The sequence below is a fragment of the Streptopelia decaocto genome (genome assembly GCF_964273445.1).
Source record: "Streptopelia decaocto genome assembly, chromosome: 5".
Classification (NCBI taxonomy): domain Eukaryota; kingdom Metazoa; phylum Chordata; class Aves; order Columbiformes; family Columbidae; genus Streptopelia; species Streptopelia decaocto.
In genome coordinates this window covers 64,357,174-64,380,566 of record NC_138659.1, presented here as the reverse complement: position 1 = coordinate 64,380,566, position 23,393 = coordinate 64,357,174, and the positions used below count along the sequence as shown (strand labels likewise).

The following is a 23,393-nucleotide window of genomic DNA, read 5'->3' as shown; positions in this document are numbered from 1 at the left end:
TCACAGATACACCCATCCAGGTCAGGAGCTGCAGCTTCTCCAGGAGAATGCTGTGGGATGCGTTGTCAAAGGCCTTACTGAAGTCTAAGTACACAACATCCACAGCCTTTCCCTCATCTACTATCACCATTATAGTACATTCAGTGGAAAAAAAAAAAATAAGATGCTATTATTTTTGTGCCTCACTGCAGGTTTTTTCCACTGGCCTACTTCCAAATAATACAAAAGAAATTATGAGCTTTGAATCTGAATTATGTTTACTAATTAATAAACAGCAACCTGAAGCTATATTTGATGTCAAAGTAAGACAAGACTTAAATTATGCGTTACCTCAACATTTCCATAGTCCTCTTTCCATATTTTCTTTAATATTTTCTGCTTGTTTTTCACTGCTTAACCATTCTGAGGGAATGGTTTATCTTCTGATAACGCTGCAGGTAAACAGATTGTACTGCAGCTACAACAGCATCTTTCTTAGTCTAATGCTAGCAGAATTATGCCATATCTTGGAATCAGCTTTAAAAGTATATTTTCTACCAATCATTCTTAGCTGGGAGAATTCAGCACAACAGACACAATTTATATTTTCCATATTTTTTGAGGTCCCAGCCCTCTCCACTGCCATGCATTTGTTTTCAAAGTATGAGCCTTAAGTTCCAGCAGCAGCTGCAGCTCAAGCCTGTATTAAGTAACTTTTTTTTCCTTCTTCCAAAAAGACAGTTATCTTTAATGTTGATCTAAAGAAATGCTTAACTTTATTTTTCTTTGTAAGAACTCCCTAAAGCTGAAGGAGAAGGAAATAAAAGTTAAAATGAAAGCTATACTTAATACTTCACATTTCAAATGCTTCTCTCTTATTTTCCTGTATATTTAATAAAAGGTTTAAGAGTTCGAGTATAACCGCAGGGTGGTAAGCAGAGATTTCTGACTGAAAATCCCAGGCTCAGACTATTTAATGCTAGCTGGGGGGAGGATCACATTATCGCTTTTGATTTTCTGGGCCTGTCTGCCCCATCTTAATTAATGTATTTGAGACACTGTCAAGAAAAATTTCTGAGATCCCATATTTGTGCCTTAGTGCTCTCCTAACAACCTCCTATTTTCTGTGGCTGTGTATGCAGTCAGGTAAGGCATCCCAGTGAGATCCTCAGCCAATAAAGACAGTCAGTTTCGGCTTCTGTCACACTCGAGCATTTTACCAAGTTTCAGCATCCCTTAACTGATTTCCTTTCTCCAATTTAGTTCCTACATCCTTCAGTGTGGATTTTTGAAAGCCACAATTCTTCCACATGTCTGGTTAGGCACAGTGTGAACCTTTTGCCTTGTCACCTCTCAAGTGATTTTAGCTTCACAGCAATATACTCTTTATCATGATTATGCTTCAAACAATTTCCAATTCTTAACATGAATTATTTTATTTGGGACAAAGACAGTGGGCTTAAAATTAGAGGATGAAGCAGACCGACACAGATTTTCTGGATTAAGAGAAATTAAATGTAAGGAGAAACAATCTTTACACTTATGGATAGGGATATTGGATCCATAACTGAAAGATACAAACAAATAGAAAGATAACACCACTTACAAGTCTACAAGCCCAACAGGGAAAGGTTCTCTAAGTCTATTTTTTTACTTTATTTTAAAAATACTCTTTAAAAAAAAAAAGTAAATTTAAAAAAATAATAATAATAAAATAAGTCTAGACTCAACTTTAACTAGTCTCACCAGTGCCGTTATATCTTTTACTGAGTATGGCCATGCAAACAGTAGTACAAGACTGTTAGAGAAGAGACACGACTATCTACAGGGTACATCAGATTCAGATTCTACTGCTAGATGACATTCTAGTACTTATAGCAGCATCATACTCAGACACTTTAACACTTCCAGAAGGTTATGATGACACTAATCCTCTCTCAAATCTTCCCTGACAGTCATCAATGCAGGAAAAGGCTTGAAATCCTGCTTGAACTTCATAGCAAGTTTAATACATGCTTTATTACATTCTAACAGTCTTAATAACTTCTGTTCCCATTCCCTGTTTCCTCCAAATTTAAGCACTCGTATCCGGTATTCAAAATACAGAAATGAATTTTTGCAAACCAACTGGTTAAAGTGAAATATACAGAATTTACTTCTCTAAAAAAAAAAAAAAAAAAAAAATTAAAAACTGCATCCCAACTTTATATAATAACAGTAATTTAATTCCAAATGATGTATTTTCCATGAGATAATCACACCAGCATGATACAACATGGATTTATAGGATAGGATAGCATGTCTCCCTTCTCGTGGGAAAAAAGTACATCTGTCATACTCTATTTCATAATTCACACAGAGCTAACTGTTTTCAGTTATAAGACTAAGCTTAAGACTCAAATGCCTGGATTTCAGAACTTTCTATTAGGCAAAAATTATTATTAGCTTTATACCTTCCAAAGCAAATTTCAGCACACAAAACACAAAAAACTTCTTACTGATGCTCATATTTCACTTGAAGATACAAGAAAAGACTTCTCATGACTCTGAAACACGAGCTAAGTACACAAACCTTTATGAACTGCCTCCAGGCGGAGCTATAATAATGAGTTTTGATAACTTCATTGTTCTAGGTATTGATACACCTTAGAAATTCAATCCCCTAGATGCTGGAAATGATCCCCTCAGATTGGCTGGCAAAATTTAAAGTTAATGTCTCATTAACATCAAGTACTTTGGCACAGATGAGTTAACTTTTGGAACAAATCTCCCAGTCATCCCCCTCCTACTGTGTTTTGCTTTATATCATACTTCATGTCCATGAACATAATTTCACAGGAACGAAGCCAAACCAGATGATGGTCACAGGATCACAAAGGTGATTAAGGGACTGGAGCATCTTTAATATTAGAAGTTGAGAGAGCTGGGATTCAGCCCGGAAAAGTCTCATGGGGATCTTAGTGATAATGTATAAATAGCCAATGGGAGGGAACCAGACTCTTAGAACCCACTAATAGAGGAAGAGGCAATGGCCACAAATGAAAAGACAGGATATTCCATCAAAACACAATAAAACATATGGGGGTGACCTATTGCACTGCTGTAGGTGCTCATGTACTCTGTGCTGCACCTTTGGATAGAAACAGTGAGTTCAGCCCAACTTCAAGAGTCTTCCTATACTACTGTGTGCACTCGTCTCCATCTTGGGTTTATATTATACACATACGCTTTTGGATAAAGAGTTATTTTAAATCCTTAATTACCATACAAACATTTTATTTATCATTAAATATTTAAAATAAACAACTTATGGCTTACAATAATTAAACTGCTTACATAAAATAATTTTAATCTATTTTAGTCATTATTTTCCCATATTAACGGAAATGATGACATTAGAGTGTTAAAAACAAATTCCCTCCACCCTGGCAATCTCTAGTCTATTTTTAGGGAAACAGCACTTCACAGTACTCTTCTGTACAACATGCAGGTTCCAACTGGAACAGAAAGATTATATGAAAACAATATAATCCAGTAGAGCAAATCCATGCTGCAAAATCACAAGCCTATAGAATTTATTAAACAGTAAAACCACAGTATGATTGATTCCGAGTTGCTAGCTCAGCATATAAATGTTCTTGCTGATGCTGACAACAAAAGAATACCCATCACTATTTCCATGAAGCATACATTTTAGACAATTGAATTTAAAAACACTTATTGCTTAGCCCCCGTCTCCAACATACAACTGCAAGAGCAATTTTTCTCTCAAATGGAGCTCACTACGAATGGTACTTTAATTTAATATGTTTGCTTACTTCAAAGATTACTAAACCAGTAGCTGCACATGGATATTTCCTTTAAGACACCTTGCTGATTTTTTTAAAGGAAACCGATGACAATGCTATTATATATTGAGGTGCACTATTTTGTTAATTTTAGTAACAGGTAAGGCATAAATTGCATCAATAAACATATACGTTGCATCAAAAAAATAGTGTTTTGCACACCGCTAGGCAAAGTAAGAAATAGCAAGTGTAAACATATATTAGATGTAAAATGGTAATGCTCAATTTCACTGTAAGTGTTCATTTATATAATCCATTAGTCTATTCATATGAGAACTGCCCTCCTGAGACAATTTTCTACATTAGTAATATCACAAAACTCTCTAGTCACTTATTATTCTAGAAATATATATTTAGCTGGAAGCCCCTGATACGCTTTTACCATTCAGCAGTTACTTTTATAGCAAATACATCCATTCAACTTCTGAGACAATGTAAAAGCAAACACATTTGCCCAACAACACTTATGCAATGTCACTAATTCAGTAGCATTATAATTAAGCTAAAGAACTTCTGCGAAGCAATAAGTAATAAAAATAAGTGTACAAAAGAAAGTGGACGGTATTAGAAAGGACTGCTGCATGTGCAGGTCAAATGCAACTGTCATTTTATAGTGATATAATTAACCTTCATTAAATCAGTCTTATTAGAGTCATTGGCACATATATAACTACTTTTATTTCCACCCTTCTTAGTTTATCTTGTGATTTACCTTTGGGCTCAAATCTATTTTTATAGCACAATAACAGTACAGAAAATACAAAAATCCTGTGTGTATCGACACAGTATTGAGGGCTGTGAGACACTATATTTGCCAGAGAGAAAAGGTATAAGCAACAGATACAGTTTTAGGTTTTGTATAGGCAGGATATGGAATCTGTATGCAGGATATACAGGAATTCTGCAACTACCCAAATCTTTTATATATAATATATATCTATCTATATATATAGATATATATATCTCATATACGTATCGTGCAAAGCAAGGTCAGCTATTCGCAATATTCATAAAAATTAGATAATCATTTTACTAGAACAATACCAGATAAAAATGTGTTCTTCAAAAGGCAAACGTACCAAATCACCCAGACAGCCATTAGACACTCCTCACAACACTGCAGCTTTTTCAATAGGCACCAAATTTGTTGTCTGGGACTGGGCTGCCACCTGCCCGCTGCTCTGCCTTTAGAGGCCAACCTGGGAGTCACAGAAATGCTCTTGTCCTTGGCCACTTCCCATTCCAAAACCACAATTCACCCAGGCCCGAAGGGGATTTTAACATTTTTCTGGAATTTCTAGTCAGCAAAACACAGACAATTTCACTTGACCCTCACCTACACCTACTGAAATCATTTAACTACTAGTAAGGCAATTACTTTTTTTTGCTGAAAAGCACCACAGTGTCACACAGTCGAACAATTTGGAAATTTTAAGTGAAGTTTCCTTAGCTTTTTGAACTGATACATAGATTCTAGAAGTAGGATATTTCTTTTCAAAAACCCAGAATAAATATGGGAAACAACAAAAAGGTTGATTTTTCTGTTGCAGAAAACAAAATTTAGTTTGGTTACACCAACACAATCCTATGGCAACCTTCTCCACTTAAAAGCTTGTCTTTTTTCTTAAACCATTTTTATACTGGAAAAATAGCTCTGTACTGTTTGTATTTCATTATTTCTCCCACTTAAAGCATTCATTCTGAAAAGTGAATTGATTTTTTTTGTTTATAATAAATACCTCTGAAGCAATCACACTAAATTTGTCTTTAATCACCAGCAACTAACATGACAAAGACAGCTTGGAAAAAAACACAATTTTGTTTTATATAAGTAGATAATGAAAATGCAACACAGAAGATTAACATTGAAAGACAGGATATTTTTTCTTGTTTTGAACTGAACAAAATCTTAAACAATTAACAGGAGTCTTGCTGTGCCTGAATCTTTCATGCCAATACTGAAATACCCTACAGAATTTTTATAGCTTCCTCTTGGGATCCTTTAGGAATAACACGGTGGACAGTACTTTCTACCACAAAAAATGCCAAATCAGAATATTTCCATGAGAGCTCATGAAGTACAGTAGCACCAATTTTCTTTTCTCCATGTTAAACTGTGTGAAAAAACCAAAACTTTTACACTTACTTTGAACATGTAAAAATAAAAAATTCCAGGTGAAAACATTAATAAGAGCTTTTCATTTGGAGATAAGCTTAACATGCCCTATTTATCAATTTCCTTTGCATTCTTTCCACTAACTCTTTTCATTTCTAAATATAATATGTTATTAAGAAATAAATAGCCTACAGATTTTCCAGTGGGTCAAGTTGCTGGTTTTATAGAGTTTAGTTTTTGACTTGAACTCACATGTGATGTATAATATAGTTCTTTAAACATGCAAGTATTTAAAGAGATGTTGCTTTCACATACCTACAACATTAAAAATATTATTCCTTAAATTATTCTTAGTTTTCTTGCTTGTGAAGGGACTTCTCATGTGAAAACACAAGATAAAATTAGAATAACTGAAAAACAAGTAACTTCTACAAGGTTTAGTAAAATCTAAAACAGGCGTTGTTTTGTTTGGTTTGGGTTTTTGTAAAGGAAATACACAAACTGATGACTTTGCACGCATCCACCTTTGCATGTCTAATCTGAGATGCGTTTAATATGACTTTTTCAGACATCAAAGACTTAGTACATTTTTTTAAAAGCCTTTGCTTTTAAATTTTCTTGAAAAGACAGTAGGTTGTCTACCGGCTATTTTGAAAATTTTGGCCAAAAAACCTCCTTTCAGAAGGTTGTTAGTTTTCCCCCCCCCATAAAGAGAATGTATAATTTTTAAATATAACAGCAGGAAAAAAAAAAAAAAATCAAAGATTATTATAAGGCAGTATGAAAACAAAACAATTTAAAACCACTCAGTAGCTATTCATAGAGGCTTTAAATGTCAAAATAAATTCCCATCTAAGGTGAAAAACAACTGAAATCAACAACTGGTGATTGCAACTCTCTGTGTGTATCTGGTCATTCAGAGTACAAGCCCGAAGAAGAGAAATGCCTTCCACAATTTATCAGACAAGAGCACCATGAAATGTAAAGAAGTCAGCAAATAATTTTCCTATTTAGCTATGAGGAGGTACAAAATATGACTGATTTTTAATGCGTTCAACTATGAATGAAGCTTTTTTTCCCCTCAATAACTAATGCAGCCTGCCATTATAATGTATTGAGTTTACTACTCAGAAAATGAAGGCGGAATCAACTGCAATCAAACAGAAACGCCTTTACAGGAGTTTTTTTGAGAATCTTCATTCTACCAGTTGGAAAGTGATTTGCACGGTGCCTCAAAAGCTATTTTCACAAGAGGCTGCAGGGGGACTCCAAGACCTCTTTAGGAAGAGGGATGATCATTTCAATGCAAAATGATACTTCTTGACTCTTCTGTCCTGGTGGCACATTCATGTGTAGGGATTCAAACAAGTAACTCCGTGGTCTCCTGTGACACTGGGAGGTTCAGTCATGGCCCACGGATCTAATTTAAACTGATGGGTACACAACCAAATTTAAAATAAAATAATTTGTTATTATTATTTTAGGCTCTAAAACTGCAGTCAATGACAGAAGATACCATGCTGCATGTTATGTGTCTTGGGGAAGGACTACACACCAAGGTGCTGGAATTTCTGACGGACTGCAGATGTCTCTATTTAAATTTCTGAGAATAATAAGGAAACTGTGGGTGGACACAATAATGAGAATGAGAGCTGCTCAGCACCTAGGAACATCTAAAAGGGCAGATTCAAAAATTACAAACAAACAAAATGAATGCATTTTTTTTTTTAATCTCTATTGTACTTAGGACAAGAAGACTCTGGCTGTAGCCAAGTGCTTATTTGAGGATCCAATAACACTGATTTAAGAAAATGTCACCTTCAACTTACAACTTCCAACCCTCAATCGGAGGCTGGCACCTTCTCAGCTTAGACACAGCGGTTACATAAGCTCTTGACATCTCTTTCAACACAAGGTAAAATATGTTTGCTTATAAGAAGCAGACAAAAATCAGTTTCTGGACAACTGAGAGTTTCTAAATCATGCTCTGCCTATCTCTTCATGAAACATCTTTTGGAAACCAAAGACTCTACAGTTTCATTAGTAAGGTGAACATACTGATTCACAGCTCAGACAGCACATCAGAAATATATAAGTATTCCTTATTCCATAAAGTAAATGTATGGCATGTAAACCTGAAAAACACAAAAACAGGAATGGACAGAAACTCATTCATCACTGCCAAAAGCTGTGTTACACAATAACATGCAGGAGGATTTGATCACCAAAATCAGTGAAATCAATGGAATTGTCCTTAATCCTTGCAAAAAGATAAAATAAGCACCGAGATAAAGGAATATAATATAAATCAAATCACTGTATCTCTTCAATATCTAAAAAAGTAATAAGTGGTGATGGATTAAAGGATGTCTGAATTCTTAGATGTCAGGCTAAGGTGCTGAATTAGCACAAAATGCCTGCTACTTAAACAGGTTAAGATAGCACAAGTCGCTGCTATTCTTTTTAGTATTTCAGATATTTTGTTTGCATGATAGACCTAAAGAAAGTTTAGATTACGTTTATTCAATATGCAGTATTCCTTGTACCTTTGTAAAATTTCATTAATAGGTTTACCTTCTTTTATTTTTCTTTAAAGAAGCTACCTTGTTCTCACTTCACTTGTGTAAATTAGAATCCGCTTCACTGGATGGTGAAGTTACATTTATGCAAAGCAACATACTGTAGTAATCAAGTTTAAGGAACGAAACCATAGTTGATAAAATTGGTTACTAGACATATAGTTACATATAACTACACAGTTATAACTACACAGTTACATTGTGGTTGTGCAGGATGGAAAGAAAACTTATACAAGAAAAAAATCTCTTTCAAAGGAATCAAAAATACACTTCAACTAACTTATTTTAATCACCATTATGAATAATAAAAGGAGTTTTAATGGTCAGGAACTGCTAGGCTGGGGTGAACTTTACTTATTACCTCTTCATCATGGTGAAAATAAAACAAAACACTATGTAAATTGGCTTGAAGGGTATGCCGTCTTGGACAGCTGACTTGAATTGATCAAAAGGATATTCCATGCCACATAATGTCATGCTCAGCAATAAAGATTTGGAGGTGGGTAATGGTCTGGGAGACAGCCGTCACTCAGAGACTAGCTGGGCATCGGTCTGCTTGTGGGAAGGTGGTGACTCCAATCACTTGGTTTGTTTTTACTCCCTGTCTCCTTTACTTGTTGCTCTTTATCTCAACCCATGAGTTTCCTTGCTTTTGCTCTTCTTATTTTCTCTCCACCCTGCTGGGGGAGGGCAGCGAGGGAGCAAATGTCTGAGGGATGCTCAGCTGCTGGCCGGGGTCAACCCACTGAGCTGTTCAGCCCAAACACCGACTTCTTCAATAGCACATCCTAGGCTGATGCTTGAACCACTACCTTCCCATGATTGCTGTTCCTAAAATCAGACCACTCTGCAATGAACACACATATCCTGACGAGTAAGTACCATCAAGCAGTAGCTTCAAAAAGTTGTGCTTGAAAAGATGTTTATAAAAGTCTTCCGTATGCAATCAAAGAAAATAATTCAAAAAGACACTTTGGCAAAACTTTATGAAATCCCACAGCCACCCAAATAATCTCTCTCTGGAGGTTAATCATGAGGAATGTTACATTCAAGAGTTTCTTCTTCTTTTATTCTCATGTAAAATTATAGACATATAAACACATCTTGACAATGACACTTTCCTTGCAGTGTAACTCCAGGTCCTTTACCTAGGATTATTCTAAGTAGGTTATGGAATAAAGGTATATCTATAAAAAGGTTCCTAGCTTTAGGTGAGCTTTTGCTTTTAATTCACAATTAATTATGCTAGAAATCATACTTTATAATACAGGTCTAATCTACAACAAAGCAAAAAGAAAACTGTATATATACACAACAATTAATAGCACACTGAAAAGTTTGCCTAGCATGCTTTGCTTGGCAGTCAAAAAAAAAACTAGAACAGTAATTTATTAAAGATTATTTTTCCCAAGTTCCTCAACTAACCTGTTCTTATGGCAATCCACTTCAGCTTTCGTAGCACAGGACTTAGTTGGAACACATTCTTATATGAGTGAATTTAATTTAAATTCATAACTAAACCCAAGTACAGGCATTTTATTCACTCAGTATTCAGACTGTCTTGAACACTATTCAATAAACAGCATTCACTAAAGGAAGCAAAATAAATTTTCAAATCACTTTTGGGGAAAAAGGTCTTCTTAAAAAAAAAAAGTGCTTATTCTAACGGTCTCTGCAAAATGCAATATGAAGCTTGTCTTGAATACCTTATTGTGATATGATCTCTTTATATTTCACATGTACTCTGAAACCCGCTACCTACTACTGAACAAAAAATCCAGCATTTTAGTTAATATGAAGAGTTTTTATTCTATAATAAGGTATTGTATAAAAATGAGCAATTGGTGTCATCATTTCTATTCAACATTTAAAAAAGAAAAAAAAAACCCATAGAAACAATCCACTACCATTACTGCAAAATGGGATTTCTTGACAGGCCCCTCGTTTGTCGAAACCTTTAGTTATTTTGTTTGTATAGCATAAACAAAGTAATGTTTTCTGTTGGAATTTAGCACCACGTGAGCTTTTCTTTTTCTGAATAATCTTAAATTACAGCCTCTTATCAGAGTTTTACTATGAACTCGTGACCCACAGTTTGTTAGAAACTGAGGTAAAAGACAAACAGTGGAAGTGATTTTTTTTTAAATTTAGTTCCATATTCTAGTACCTGAAGACAGTATGAAGCATTCCATACTCTCTTTTTGACCGATCTCCAACATTTATCCACTTTTATATAAAATATCTTTTTGCACATAGACTCCTGGGGTCTCTATCATAAGTTTCCAGTCCATTGAATATCTGTTATTTATGTGAATAACCAAAAAGTGCCTGGACTTAAAGATGCTTTTGACTTTTAACTAAACAGACTTAGGCACTGTGAAAAGAAAGCTTCTAGAACATAATATTTAAGCCTATTTAAAATTTCCCCTAAAATTTTAGACATCTAATGACGGAACCCCCAAACCCAGTCTTTAATGCATCAGTAAACTCCATACATGCTAGACATTGAAGCAGCTAAACAGGACAACTGCATAAAAACTATGATCACTTGAGAGCCAAAATTTAGATGTTCTATTTTAAATTTCTACCTTCTTAATATAATTATCTCATACAGAAATGCATTATGTTAGATTAATTTGGACTGTGAACATCTGTCTTTTGTTTCTAAATAATACATGATACAACCAAAACATCAGGTCATTGCCCACTGAAGGTGAAGAGCTAAGACCAGCAGCTTTTGTGCCATTAAAACTGACTATTATTACGGATAATAAAAACATGCTTGTGGACACGTGTCAGCACTTCATGGTCATGCCAGCAGAAAAGGTTAATGCAAATAAAATAAAATAAACAAATGAATACACTAAACTAGTTGTTCCCACTATAAGCATATAATTTTCTAGAGGTTACAAAAACAATCAGTTAAATCTCTTTAACATGGAGCTTTACGGAGCTCGGGTATTTTTTGTTTCCTTGGTTATCACTGTTTATAATAATGCATACATATTTTCATCAAAATGACAGTCTGTATGACTGTTCCCCACAGAGAACTGCTATTAACAGATGTTGGAAGTGATACCAGCAATGGATATCAGAGGCTGGGAAAGCTGCAATGGCAGGTTATCAAATGAGATTTCAGTACTAAGGCATCTGGCTTCCAGCTTTGGAAGTTTGACACCTTGGAAGTTTACAAGTTTGACACCTACATTCCCCAAAGAACAAATGATTTCATCTGTTCTGACTACTGAAGGTTTACTCTATGCTAAGGAAGTACAGTTTTGGATCAACTGAGTATCAGGATGGAAATGAAAGGCTGATGCTCCTTTCAGCACCTTGATTTTAAACAAAATTAACTGTAGTTCATGTGCTCTTACATAATCTTAGTACTGGCCTTATATGTGGATATATTCTAAGCATACTATGCACAGAACTCAGGCACTGTGCACAGAATGCCTCATTTCAGAGCACAAATATCCGCTTTGATGTGTTAGTTCATCAAAAACAATAGCTAGGAGCATGCAGGTAGTAAAAACTATTAGATGCCTCAATCTTCTGGAAAAAAGTTTACTTACTCATTGATTCAAAAGGAAGCATTTGGGTCACTTAGGTCAGGTGTAAAAGCATGTGCAAAAAAAAGGGGTACAACCATAAAACCATATTATAAAGGTAAAAAAAAAAAATAATGAAAGGTTACTGGACTATAAAAATTAGCACAAGCATTTATGCTAAGAATTGTAATGAACAATCAGGCAAGGGATTTTTGTTGTAGGTTGGGGTTTTGAGGGCCTTTTTTTTGTTTGTGCGTTTGCGAGGGGGTTGACTCTTCTTTTTGATTTGACTATGTAATGTTTGACAGAACTGCACAGTCATCAAATGCTATTTTGGGTCTCACGGTGTGAATTCACTACTGTGATCCTCTTACAGGTGCTAGTTTATAGTCCATCTAGCATTTACAACTTTTCAGTCCACTGAATGTGTTTTGGGGAGAAAAGCGAAGCATATCATTCTACTAGCATTAGATCTGGATTTTGCAAGGCTATGACCCAGCAAAAGCAGGGATAGCTGCTGTGTGACAGGAAAGGCATGAGGACCCAAGCACTGGATCAACCCTCCCACGTTGTAAGTCAAGGTATGGATTTGCAGAGCCACTCAAAGCCAGCAGCACGTCTCCTCCCCGTCCAGCTGTGTTAATTCCGCTTTACAAAAGACACAGAATTGAAAACAAGTGGGTGAAACAACATAAAGAGCACCTTACTGAAGCAGAGAGTAATTACTGTACAAAGCTTCCTGGGCTGCTTGTATGATGGATGTAGTTTTTGCATGCATTTCTAAGGAAATATAGAATCGTAAAACACTATGGTGAAAGGAGCCAAAAAAAAAAAGCTACAGCTAGACAAGAATAGCAAGAATAGTCATACCAGCTGAAGTCAACTCATAATCAACCCTCTGAAAAAAAAAAAATTACTTGGGTCAATGTATTATGAGACACTATTCCAACTCTGCACACTGAAAATCTTCAACCAGCCAATGAATATAAAGGAAAAGGAGAGATCCCATGTAAATCACTATTTAAATGTGGCAAGACAGAGCTTAGTGGTAGAAGATCCACAGCCTCTCTGGACAACCTGCTGCATTGCTCAGTCATGCTCACAGTTGGGGAAAAAAAATAAAAAGCACATTAAAATACCCTTCCAAAAAGCAGACTATACATTTCATCTAAAACAAAATAATTATCACTTTCCTACTGCTCAGACTGCTGGCATGAAGAGAACAAATCCACCAGTTTTACAGCCATTTGTGAAAGCCCTGAAAAGTAATTAACGTGTGTCTCCGACACCAGTCGCTGGTGAGACTTCCCTGACAGACACCATCTTCAATTCCCATTTTAGCTGAAAAATTTACTAAGGCTGGGACTTTGCTGTAGACAGCAAAGTTCTGAAACACAATAGAACAAAATTACTTGAGGTTACTGAAAAAAAATCCCTTGATGAAGTTTTAAATGTAAAATTTTATTTCTCCTTTCAAAAGTATTTCTCAGCCCAACAGCATCTGCCTAGTTTTGCCTGTTTAAAGCAGCATCATACAGATCCTAATACTATGTTATATTAGTGTCTGGGTGTTGTGAGACTAAAATTCCAATATAATGTCATTGTGCTATGATATTTACTAAATAAAATGATTCTTCGGGAATAATTTTTTCCACTTTTAAGCTTACTGCCATAAATACAGTCATAAAATATTTATATTCAGAATATTTAGTTTGATGCTTCGCTACACCTGCCCTATACAATCCCAAACTACAGGTAATTTAAAAGCTACGTAGTGATAGTGTTGAAGTGAAAAATTAAGACTGCTGTTTTCTGTTCCCTCATCGCTTGTATAAACCTTGGAAAATAAGCCTAGAGGGAAATTACCAGGTATCTTTCTATCAACTAAGACAAGAGCATATTTTAGTCCAAAAAAAGAAAAAGAACATTGACTTGTTTCCTATGAACTTTTTCCTTTATGAAAGACAGGTTACTTTCCGTAATATGTGAAATTCTGTAATCCACTGTATTACAATTTAATATACAAATCTGTGCACAGTGTATGCATACACACATATATATGTGCATGTGTTAATACATATATTCTAAGAATATGGCTGGGGAACAAGCACAAAGACTGCCTGATTACACTGCCCTAGGCACCAAGGGTTCCTTTGTACTCTCTGGATGGGAGAGGAAACTGCTTCTTCCTTGGATACAAATGAAAATTTCCAACTTGGCAAAAATTATGGGGAACAGCAGGCAGGGTTGAGAGAAAAGATGACAAGAAGCAGAAAACCTCAAGCAGGAGTAGAAACTAGGAGTTGTTTCAGAAAAGAAGAGGCCTCTCTATATCAAAGAGCAGAATGCAAAGAAACTGGAGGAGAGGGGGAAAAAAGAGACCTTCCTAAGATCTAATGTGGACTGTATGGAGTCTGATTCAGCTTGGACACAGCAAGAAGTTGTTGGATTGGAAAGAAAATTTGGAATAAAAGACATCCACCTTGAAATTATTTGGTAGCAAAAGGCAGAGCTGTTTACAATTGGTTTTCTTTAGTACATCTCCCCTAGTTTTCCATAGATAATCCTGTTCAAATTGACATTTGTGTTCTAATAAATCAGACTACAGTTTACTTCAAAGTGACTGTAATAAGATGTGCTGTGCACATGTGCTCCTTTCAAACGAAACTGAATTTTGCTTTCAAATACCTAGCACACTGATTGCCCTCTGTGCTCTGTAGGAACAGGGCTCTGTTCTTGATGGTGCCCATGGTAGCTTTCAACAATATTTCTTTGGGAGAGACATGGAAGGAAGGAAATTGGTGTCAGCTCCTCCATGAACTGGCATCACAAACACCTGCTACGAAGGCTGCTGCTGCTGAATAGGTAAACATGTTAGAAACGGTGCCAGAGACAAACAATCTGTAACTCTACACAGTAGACATCTTTCAAAGTTAGACAGAACCTAAAAACCAAGGCGACCATTTTCAATTAGCTGCCACAAGGAGCTTAACATCTTTGTCATGTCTCTCTTTCACAGACACAAGAAGAAATGACTTTTGCTATCCTCAGCCTCTTGTCTCAAAACCTCCACATCTCAGATGTCAGTTACTCAGCAGAATAATCACATCCTTTGAGCAGCATAATTTGTACAGCATGGATTTTCCCTCTGTTACTGAAGATATATCTTAGGTATCAACAAGTCACCAGTAAGTATTATTATTTCTTCTTTTCATCAACAGAAATCATCACAAATATACCTAGGTAGCTATTTTATTACTGAGGTCAATTTCACTTAAGTCAAGGTGCTGTAAAGACAGCACTTTTATTGGGGTTTTTTTTGTGGTTTTGGTTGGTTGGTTGGTTCTTTAATCTCCTGAGGCAGTTATTGTAGACATAGGTAAGTTGGATGGCTAACACATAGATGTCAAGTTCATGTGGAACTAATTCAGAGAGTAGTACGTGTAGATGTACCCATATGTATATAAACATAGGCGAAAAGTACCAAGGTACACAAAATGGAAAAAGCAGACACTGCAACAGGTATGTTCTTACTGAGACAGATGCTCTGAAAGAACAGCAGAAAAGCTCAGATTTACTCTGTCCTTCACACTCTATGTACTGGAATAACAAAAGAGCCAGCCAGAGCTCTCACCTGGCTGCAGAGGACGCTGCTGATTTGATGCACACATGGTGTACACTCAGAAATACGTTCACTTTTGCTAATAGGTTGAAGATTGGGTAAAAAGTACACGTTTCCAGTAAACAATTAACTTCACACTTTCAAACAGAATTATTACAAATCAAAAGTGGTGGGAAGCTGTCACCTTTAGCACTGAAAACGTCCAATTGTGTGAAAGCAGGGAAGGTGATAGTTCTATAAAGGCAATAGACACAACACAGAATTGCTCTAAAAACTTGATGCATACAGCCTGTGTGGTAGGAGGCTTTTACAGAATGGTCACCAGTGTCCCAAACACCATGGCCTTTGAGGCTGCTTAAAGAGCAAGCAGTGTAAGCTAAAACAAAATGTTCAGCTGTGCTGGTACTCAGACTCCTATTCCTACTGCAAAGCAACAGCAATGGTACTACATTTATGGGAAAACTGAATGCTGTTTGGGATGTTATCACTTCATTAAAAAGTGACAATCCAGCAAAGTGCTTACATTACCGTATTATTAAATGTATTATACACTCACAGTGTGTCTTAAGTTACCGTAAAGAATTCTCTCCTGGCATCTCATACATTTTGAGAATAATTTTTTAAAATACCACCCATAAAGAAAATGACAAGATGATAAGCAGGTGGAGTAACTTTTCTTCTTTTTTTTTTAACATTGACACCTAAGCAGATGATTAGTAAGTTTGAAAATAATGCTAAAAAACGCAGTACGTGCTCTGGCAATCTCAACCCTCATACAGATGGATAAGTCTGAGTAGAAAAGAAATTTTGGTTGTGTCCAGCCAGAAACTCATCCAGCAGCAGCAGCAAAGTAGACACAAGACAGGACCAGGAGGATGATGGCTCTTTTCTCAATTTGCTATGTTTTCTTTTCTCCAATTGGGTATTCCACAACATTTCCATGTCTCATCTTCTAATTATTTCAGTCACACTCAAGTTCAGCTTCTCAGCAGGTTGTCCTTTCTTCTGCTTAAGATTTTTCCCTATGCTTTTACTTTAATTATGGTCTTCATTTTCAGCTATTTTCTAATTTTTCTGTGTTACCAAAAGCGTTACCAGAATGAAGGAAAACATCAACACACAAGACCATAATAAAAACCAGAACTCTCTCTTTCTTCATATTTGTGCACTGCCTGATCATAACTATGGTTCCAAAATCCTCTTAAATCCAAGTAAAATTAATTCAACTGATCTATGGATCACCGGTATTTTTTCCTGCAGGAATCCCTGGCTACAATTTGGGCACCTCTATGACAGGAACAAAAATCATGATACTGAAGAAAATCTAACCGATCATAATTACCACATTCATCAAAATGTCTTAAAGACTTTAACAGATTTATGAGCTCTATGCTACAAAATATAATAAACTAACGCAGATAAAGAATTCAAAATAATTACCATCTTCATTTTTCAAAGCATTCTTTAGTCTAAATAGCTCCTGTTAAAATCATGTCTACCAATAAAAAATATGTACTGTTACAGACTTGGATTGAAAAAACAAGTAGTAAAATGCATAATTTTACTAGTCTTATAAATTGATTTTAGCCATTATTGCACTACACATAATTCACTAAAGGTGATGGAATGCTTATTTGGTTGAAAGCTAATGTATCCCTGAAGAGCAAATGCTGTATTAATATATCATTTTGCCATAAAGGTGATATAGACAGCAAAAGAACATTTTGTCAACTTCAGGAAATAAGAGAACTATTAAGAATTATTTAAAGCATCATAAAGCACCAGTAAAATGTGCAATTGTCAATAGGGGTAGACATTAATCTTTCCATCCCCTTGAACACATTTTCTACATATTGTGCTTGAGTTTACCAGATGTGCAGCTTTATGCATTGACTACTGCATGTTAAAGTGCTGAGGAACAAGTGAACCCTTTAAACAAATAAATATTCCTTGAGAAGAAAAGGTCCAGTTAAAGAAACATCAATAATAGGCAAGAAAAATTTATGGGACAAAACTTTCTAGCACCCTCCTAGATTCAATCTCGACTTTTCATAATGAATACAACCCCCTGCCCCCATTTGGTTATAAGGGAAGAACTTACTGTCAACTTTAAAATCACCCGTGCAAGTAAAAAAGCAGCCCTACGGCAATATACAAAAACCATCTGGAGTATTGGATTTCATTCTCTCTTTCACTTCAAGGAGAATCCTCCAGTGTAGCAATTACAAACCTAAACAGATTGAATAGGTGAAGGTACATTCCAATCCGCAGTGTATCAGGCTTTTCTGGTTAAATTATGCGTTATTAAGACTTGTTGGACTGTTAAATGCATAATTTTCCACTAGCATCACACATTTATATAAATCAGTGCTATGAGTCATTATGGTAGATACTGAACTTCACTCAGAAGTACCTTCTCACCGCTTTAAAGAGGATTGTTTACACAGACTGAAGTGATGCCTCTCTGAAACACCAGGATTTTACGTGTGTGTCCCACAAGAGTTTCTTCCTCCTCCTTGCCCCAAGAGAGCATCTTTAAATTACCATCTTGTTCTTAGAGCATCCAGATCAAAAAACAACCACAAAATTATTATTCTGGATGCACAGTTTCTCTTAAAAATATTAAATTTATTTTGAATCATTAATTTAGCTGATCAACACATCTGTATTACTGAATAAACATTTAACCTTTAAAGAAGAGTTAATTTCATGTTACAATAAAAAAGTTCGATTCACATTACATAAAATGCCATTTCAATCTTTTTTTTCCTCCCACCAGAACGACTTACCTGTACACTGTCCTCCATTTGTGGGATCCCCATAATATCCTGGCATGCACGTTTCACACTGCTTTCCTGTTGTTAAGTTTTTACACTGATCACAGACATTACTGTTGATGCAGGTGCTGTGGCCATTACACTGGCAAGCTAGAATATAACATTTAAAAACCTATTAATGAATTGCTCCTAAGAATAAAATAATTCTTTTGCGATTAAAAAATTGCAGTAGAATGTAATTCTGAGGAGTTTAATCCTGACTAATGACCCACATATATATTTGTACTTTGACACAGAACCTCTTTAAAACAGCATTTTGACACAACTTGAATTCACACAAGACCACAGAAGTTGACTGTGTGACGTGTGGGTTTAAGTTATGTGAGAAAGTATTTTTTGCCATTGTGAGTGACTGAATCTGGTCCTCATAGATTTAAAATGCTGCCCAGTTACTTAGGAAACCTGTTAAGTGGCTGTAAGTCACCAACCGAGAGCAAATTAAACCCCCACACCTACAAGCAATTCGTTATAACACATCTGAAAAGCAGCTGTGATGGAGAATAGCTCACACTCAAACTTCTATCTACTGGGGAGAGAGAACTTAAAAAGTCTTATTTTTAATAGTTCTGATCCTTGCATTTAGCATTTGGATTTTGGATCTAAATGTCACAGTGACTGGCATCTTGGCTGGGCAAGAAAGAGGAGGCAAGAAAAGAGGACCAATACAATCTTCAATTGACATGGCACACCATGTAAAAATGAAACTATTGCTGATTTTCCTAAACATACATATCTCACTGAGAAAAGAGAAACTCCAGAACTGCACAATTCAACAACTTTCCATGATATGGATGAGTCCAATCAAACTGGACATATCATTATTAAATAATTTTTTAAATAATTAAAATAATGAGATGCTGTAATAATCATTTAAATGAGAACTAGGAGGTAAATTCACTAGAGGCTCATTTTTATTAGAATATTGTGGGGGGGTTGTTTTTAATTTAGACCATTTGATAGTGTTTAAAGTGATAGTTAAAGTGATAGTGTTTAAAGCTGATTTAAAGTTTCACTTATCTATTCTAATTTTTCTTTTTAAATCTACTCTTTACCTATGTACTTTTTTAAAAATGAAAAAACTTTCTTCAGAGATCCCACTTTTTAAATAACATAGCAATACACACATATTTAAGTATATACATACACACACATATATGCATATACACAAAGAATGTGCTGCTGAAAAAAGTAACCAGGAGACCAAGCAAACATAGCTGCACATATCAATAGAAGTTTGATCCTAGAGAAGTGCCAGCTTCCAAACTTACGAGCAACAGGAACACTTGCTGGAAAAATAACTTTAGCACAATTACACCATTTATTCTTAAAAAAAAAGTTTCAAAGCTGTCTTGTAAAGTGTATTATTTATTGCAAATTACCAGTGAAGGTCTGTCAAACGCCCCAGTGTGCTTTTCATTTGCCTGCACTACTACAGGGCTGCAACGAGGCGGCTTTCAGGATTTGAGTATTTCCACACAGGAGGCCGTACCAGCTCAGCTTCCGCTGCCTTAAAGCACCTGATGCCCTCCTTACTTTTCCAATGAAAATTATAATAAAATACTATAATCATATGGGAAGGATTTAAATTTAGACTTCAAAGTTTCTCTATGATTACAAAAGCATACATTCTATTTACTCAAAACGTCTAAAAGGTAGAGGGGAGGCACAGCTCAGAGGTTTAGCAGCCCCCATTCTCAGTCAGCTGGATTTGCATGAGCAGGTGAGCCACAGGACCTGCCTGCAGCTGGCCAGCCAGAGCTGCCTCATTTCTCAACTGTGCTCTTCTTTAATGGAAACAGAAGGCAGAAGAAAGCTGGTGTGGGACCTGGAGCACAAGTCTGATGAGGAGCAGTTGAGGGAACTGGAGCTGCTCAGCCTGGAGAAAAGGAGGCTGAGGGGAGACCTTATCACTGTCTGCAACTGCCTGAAGGAGGCTGGAGCATGGAGGGGGTTGGTCTCTTCTCCCAAGTAGCAAGCGTTAGGACAAGAGGAAATGGCCTCAAGTTGTGCCAGGGGAGGTTCAGATTGGATATTAGGAAAAAAATCTTCACAGAAAGAGTTGTCAGGTACTGAAACAGGCTGCCCAGGGCAGTGGTGGAGTCACCATCCCTGGATGTGTTTAAAAGGCGTTTAGACGAGGTTCTTAGGGACATGGTTTAGTGCTAGAGTTAGATTAGGTTATGGTTGGACTCTGCGATCCTGAGGGTCTCTTGCAACTGAAATGATTCTATGAAAACCTGAAGCAAATTCATATAGTTGGATTTGAAAAAGTAGGAGGATAGGATAGGTGAAAACTTACTTACAAAAAAATGACAACTTTGGTTAAACTATTTGCATTAAATTTCATACGTTACCCTGCATGACAGCGAGCACATTTGTCTTCAGTAGACAGAGACTACCAAACTATATATTTAGGAAACACTTTGGAAAAACAGACATCATGCAAACATTATTTGTATTACTCAAAATAATTATGTTAATTTGGTGTGCTTAAACAGAGAAACATCTCTTATATCATAGATAAGAATGAATGGAAAGAGATCTTACCTGGACACTGGATGAAAGACCACTCATAGTTTTTCTCTTTTGGACAAAGGCTGGTATCGAGCACCATTTCATTAGAGTTCATGCCAATGGGCTTCATCGGGCCTCTTGATGATCCTTCCAAACATTGTCCTTTTCCAGTGTTAGTGGGATCGTTGCACCATCCACACCCTGGCTGTTCCAAACACTGTCCACAGGTCCTCAGTCCTGAGCAGTTTTGAGCTTCATTTTATGGAACAAAATATTAATGCAAGGGCTTTTATTTGTTTGGTCTGCATTCTGGTTCACGTTTGTTTGTTTCATTAAATAAGATGCTAGGACTTTACAACAGTTGATGAAGAAATAATCTTGCATTTCTGTTTCCTCATGCAAATCGAAAAAATTCAGTAACATTAGGAATAATATCTTTGTTTTCTTTAAAAGTTGTACTTCAAAGATCACAAAATACACAGCAGGTGTTTGTTACACCACAATGCAGCAATAAAGATTTCAAATAAACAAAGATAATGAAGCAAAACAATAAGATTACACATCATAATTAAATCCCATTATAAAATATATATTCAGTGCTTATTATTAATATGTATTATGGGATGCATATATTACTAGTTTTATTCATATAAGCAGCCCTTCCAACAGGAAAACTCTAGAATTCAGGACGAAGCCAATAATCTAAATAAGAGTGATAATTATAATCCAAAAATCATGATAATTCAAATTCAAACAAAAAATGTACTTGGGTACAAAGTATCACAGGATCACACCTGAGTATTCATCTACAAACATGACTCAGTCTTCTTATATAGAACTTTTAAAACAAACTAGCATATTATACATCTTTCAAAAAAAATCTTAAACAAAACTTCATAATTCAATCCCATTTAATTGAACTGTATCTTAAGAGTCTTATCTGTTAGAGCAAATCAGGTTTCATTTTTTAATTTGCGTACTAACAACCAAATTTCCTAGTTTTTTTACACTCTACTAGTTTTATTTAATTTTAATTTCTCATAGAAATGGTCTTCCTCATATTTTAAGAAATCTGTTTAGAACCAAATAAAATTCATATTCTGAAGCTACTGCCATTTCTTATTGACAACAAATCAGTAATTTAATATCTTGAGGAACACCATTAGAGTTCACGAGTATGAGCTTTTTCCGCGACACCTTAAATTTTTAAAATTAATTCTGTAACACTGAATCAAATTAACATCAGAATCATTTGAATATTGATCACTATGGGTCCCTGTCTCTTCTCATATTATCTTTGTAGACACCTAAAATAAATTTCAAAACCATACATGAACTTCAAGAAAGATCCTACTAGGAAGCCAGAAATAGTCTCTGCTTCTTTTTAAAAAGTATTTTAAAGGTTTGTGGGGTTTTTTTCTGGAGGGCACTCAAATGGCTTCTAAATGAGAGTAACCTCTCAACTGGTTCAGCTGCAGTGAGGACACTATATCCAACTAATACTTGTGTTCACAGCTACCTGGACCACATTACTCAATAAGGGTAATACCTGAATCTATGCTATAGAGGTTATGTCTAAGCAGAGCAATTTCATTTCTAGTTAAATAAACTGACAGCAGAATAAGTCTAGCTGCTCTGACCTCAGCAACCATTAGTATCACTTAAAAGTAATGAAAGTTGTCAGAGAAAAAACCTGCCACTAGTCTGAGGATACACGGAGTTATCAAGAAAACAGACAGTTTAGAATCTGAATGAGATCTCAAAACAACTTTAACAGGGCAGAAAGCTGGAGTATGAACTCTCTTATCATTAGACCTGGAAAAATCCAAATAGGAGGTAGTGTCTCAAGTTTCCCAAATACGGAAAAAGAGAGGGGGGGGAAAGAAAAAGTGCTTATATGTTCTTGGAAATCAACGCAAACCATGTGACACAAAATCAGTTTTAAACCAGACCTCATTAAGCAAATCTTGAAGGACAGTAAAAACACTAAGAACCAGTCATCTATAGGACGGCAACTGGGGAATTTTTCTAAACAAACCATGACTGAGACAAGAATCTAAGGCACCAGGCAGCTTGCTCCAGCATCTATACGAATTATGGCACCAATTTACATTGGAAGTGCATGGTGCTGATCTTAAGGTGCAGTCACTAGACACTTGGAAAGAAGCAGCTTCAGCTAAACGGTTTACTGTTCATTAAGTAGGTTTCCTGCTCTCCTAGAGAGGCATTGTATCAACTTCTCATGAAATGTGCTCCCAGAGGGGACACCTGGGCAGCACCTTCGTTGCCTGGCAAGAACTCTCCTGCCTTGTTTAACTCTGCATGCAGAAAAACGGACTTCTTTGATTCT

General features: G+C 35.9%; 1 protein-coding gene across 3 annotated transcripts in view; it reads right to left on the bottom strand.

Moving 5' to 3' along the window:
- The window catches only part of ATRNL1 (attractin like 1), a 488,525-nt gene that overhangs the window by 346,443 nt on the left and 118,689 nt on the right, over positions 1 to 23,393 (bottom strand). For all 3 annotated transcript variants that reach the window (XM_082052467.1, XM_082052468.1, XM_082052469.1), the window contains 2 exons: positions 21,077 to 21,295; positions 18,482 to 18,619 (listed from right to left, as the gene is read on the bottom strand). In XM_082052467.1, the coding sequence (XP_081908593.1) occupies positions 18,482 to 18,619; positions 21,077 to 21,295 (357 nt within the window). The remainder of the gene's footprint in view (positions 1 to 18,481; positions 18,620 to 21,076; positions 21,296 to 23,393) is intronic.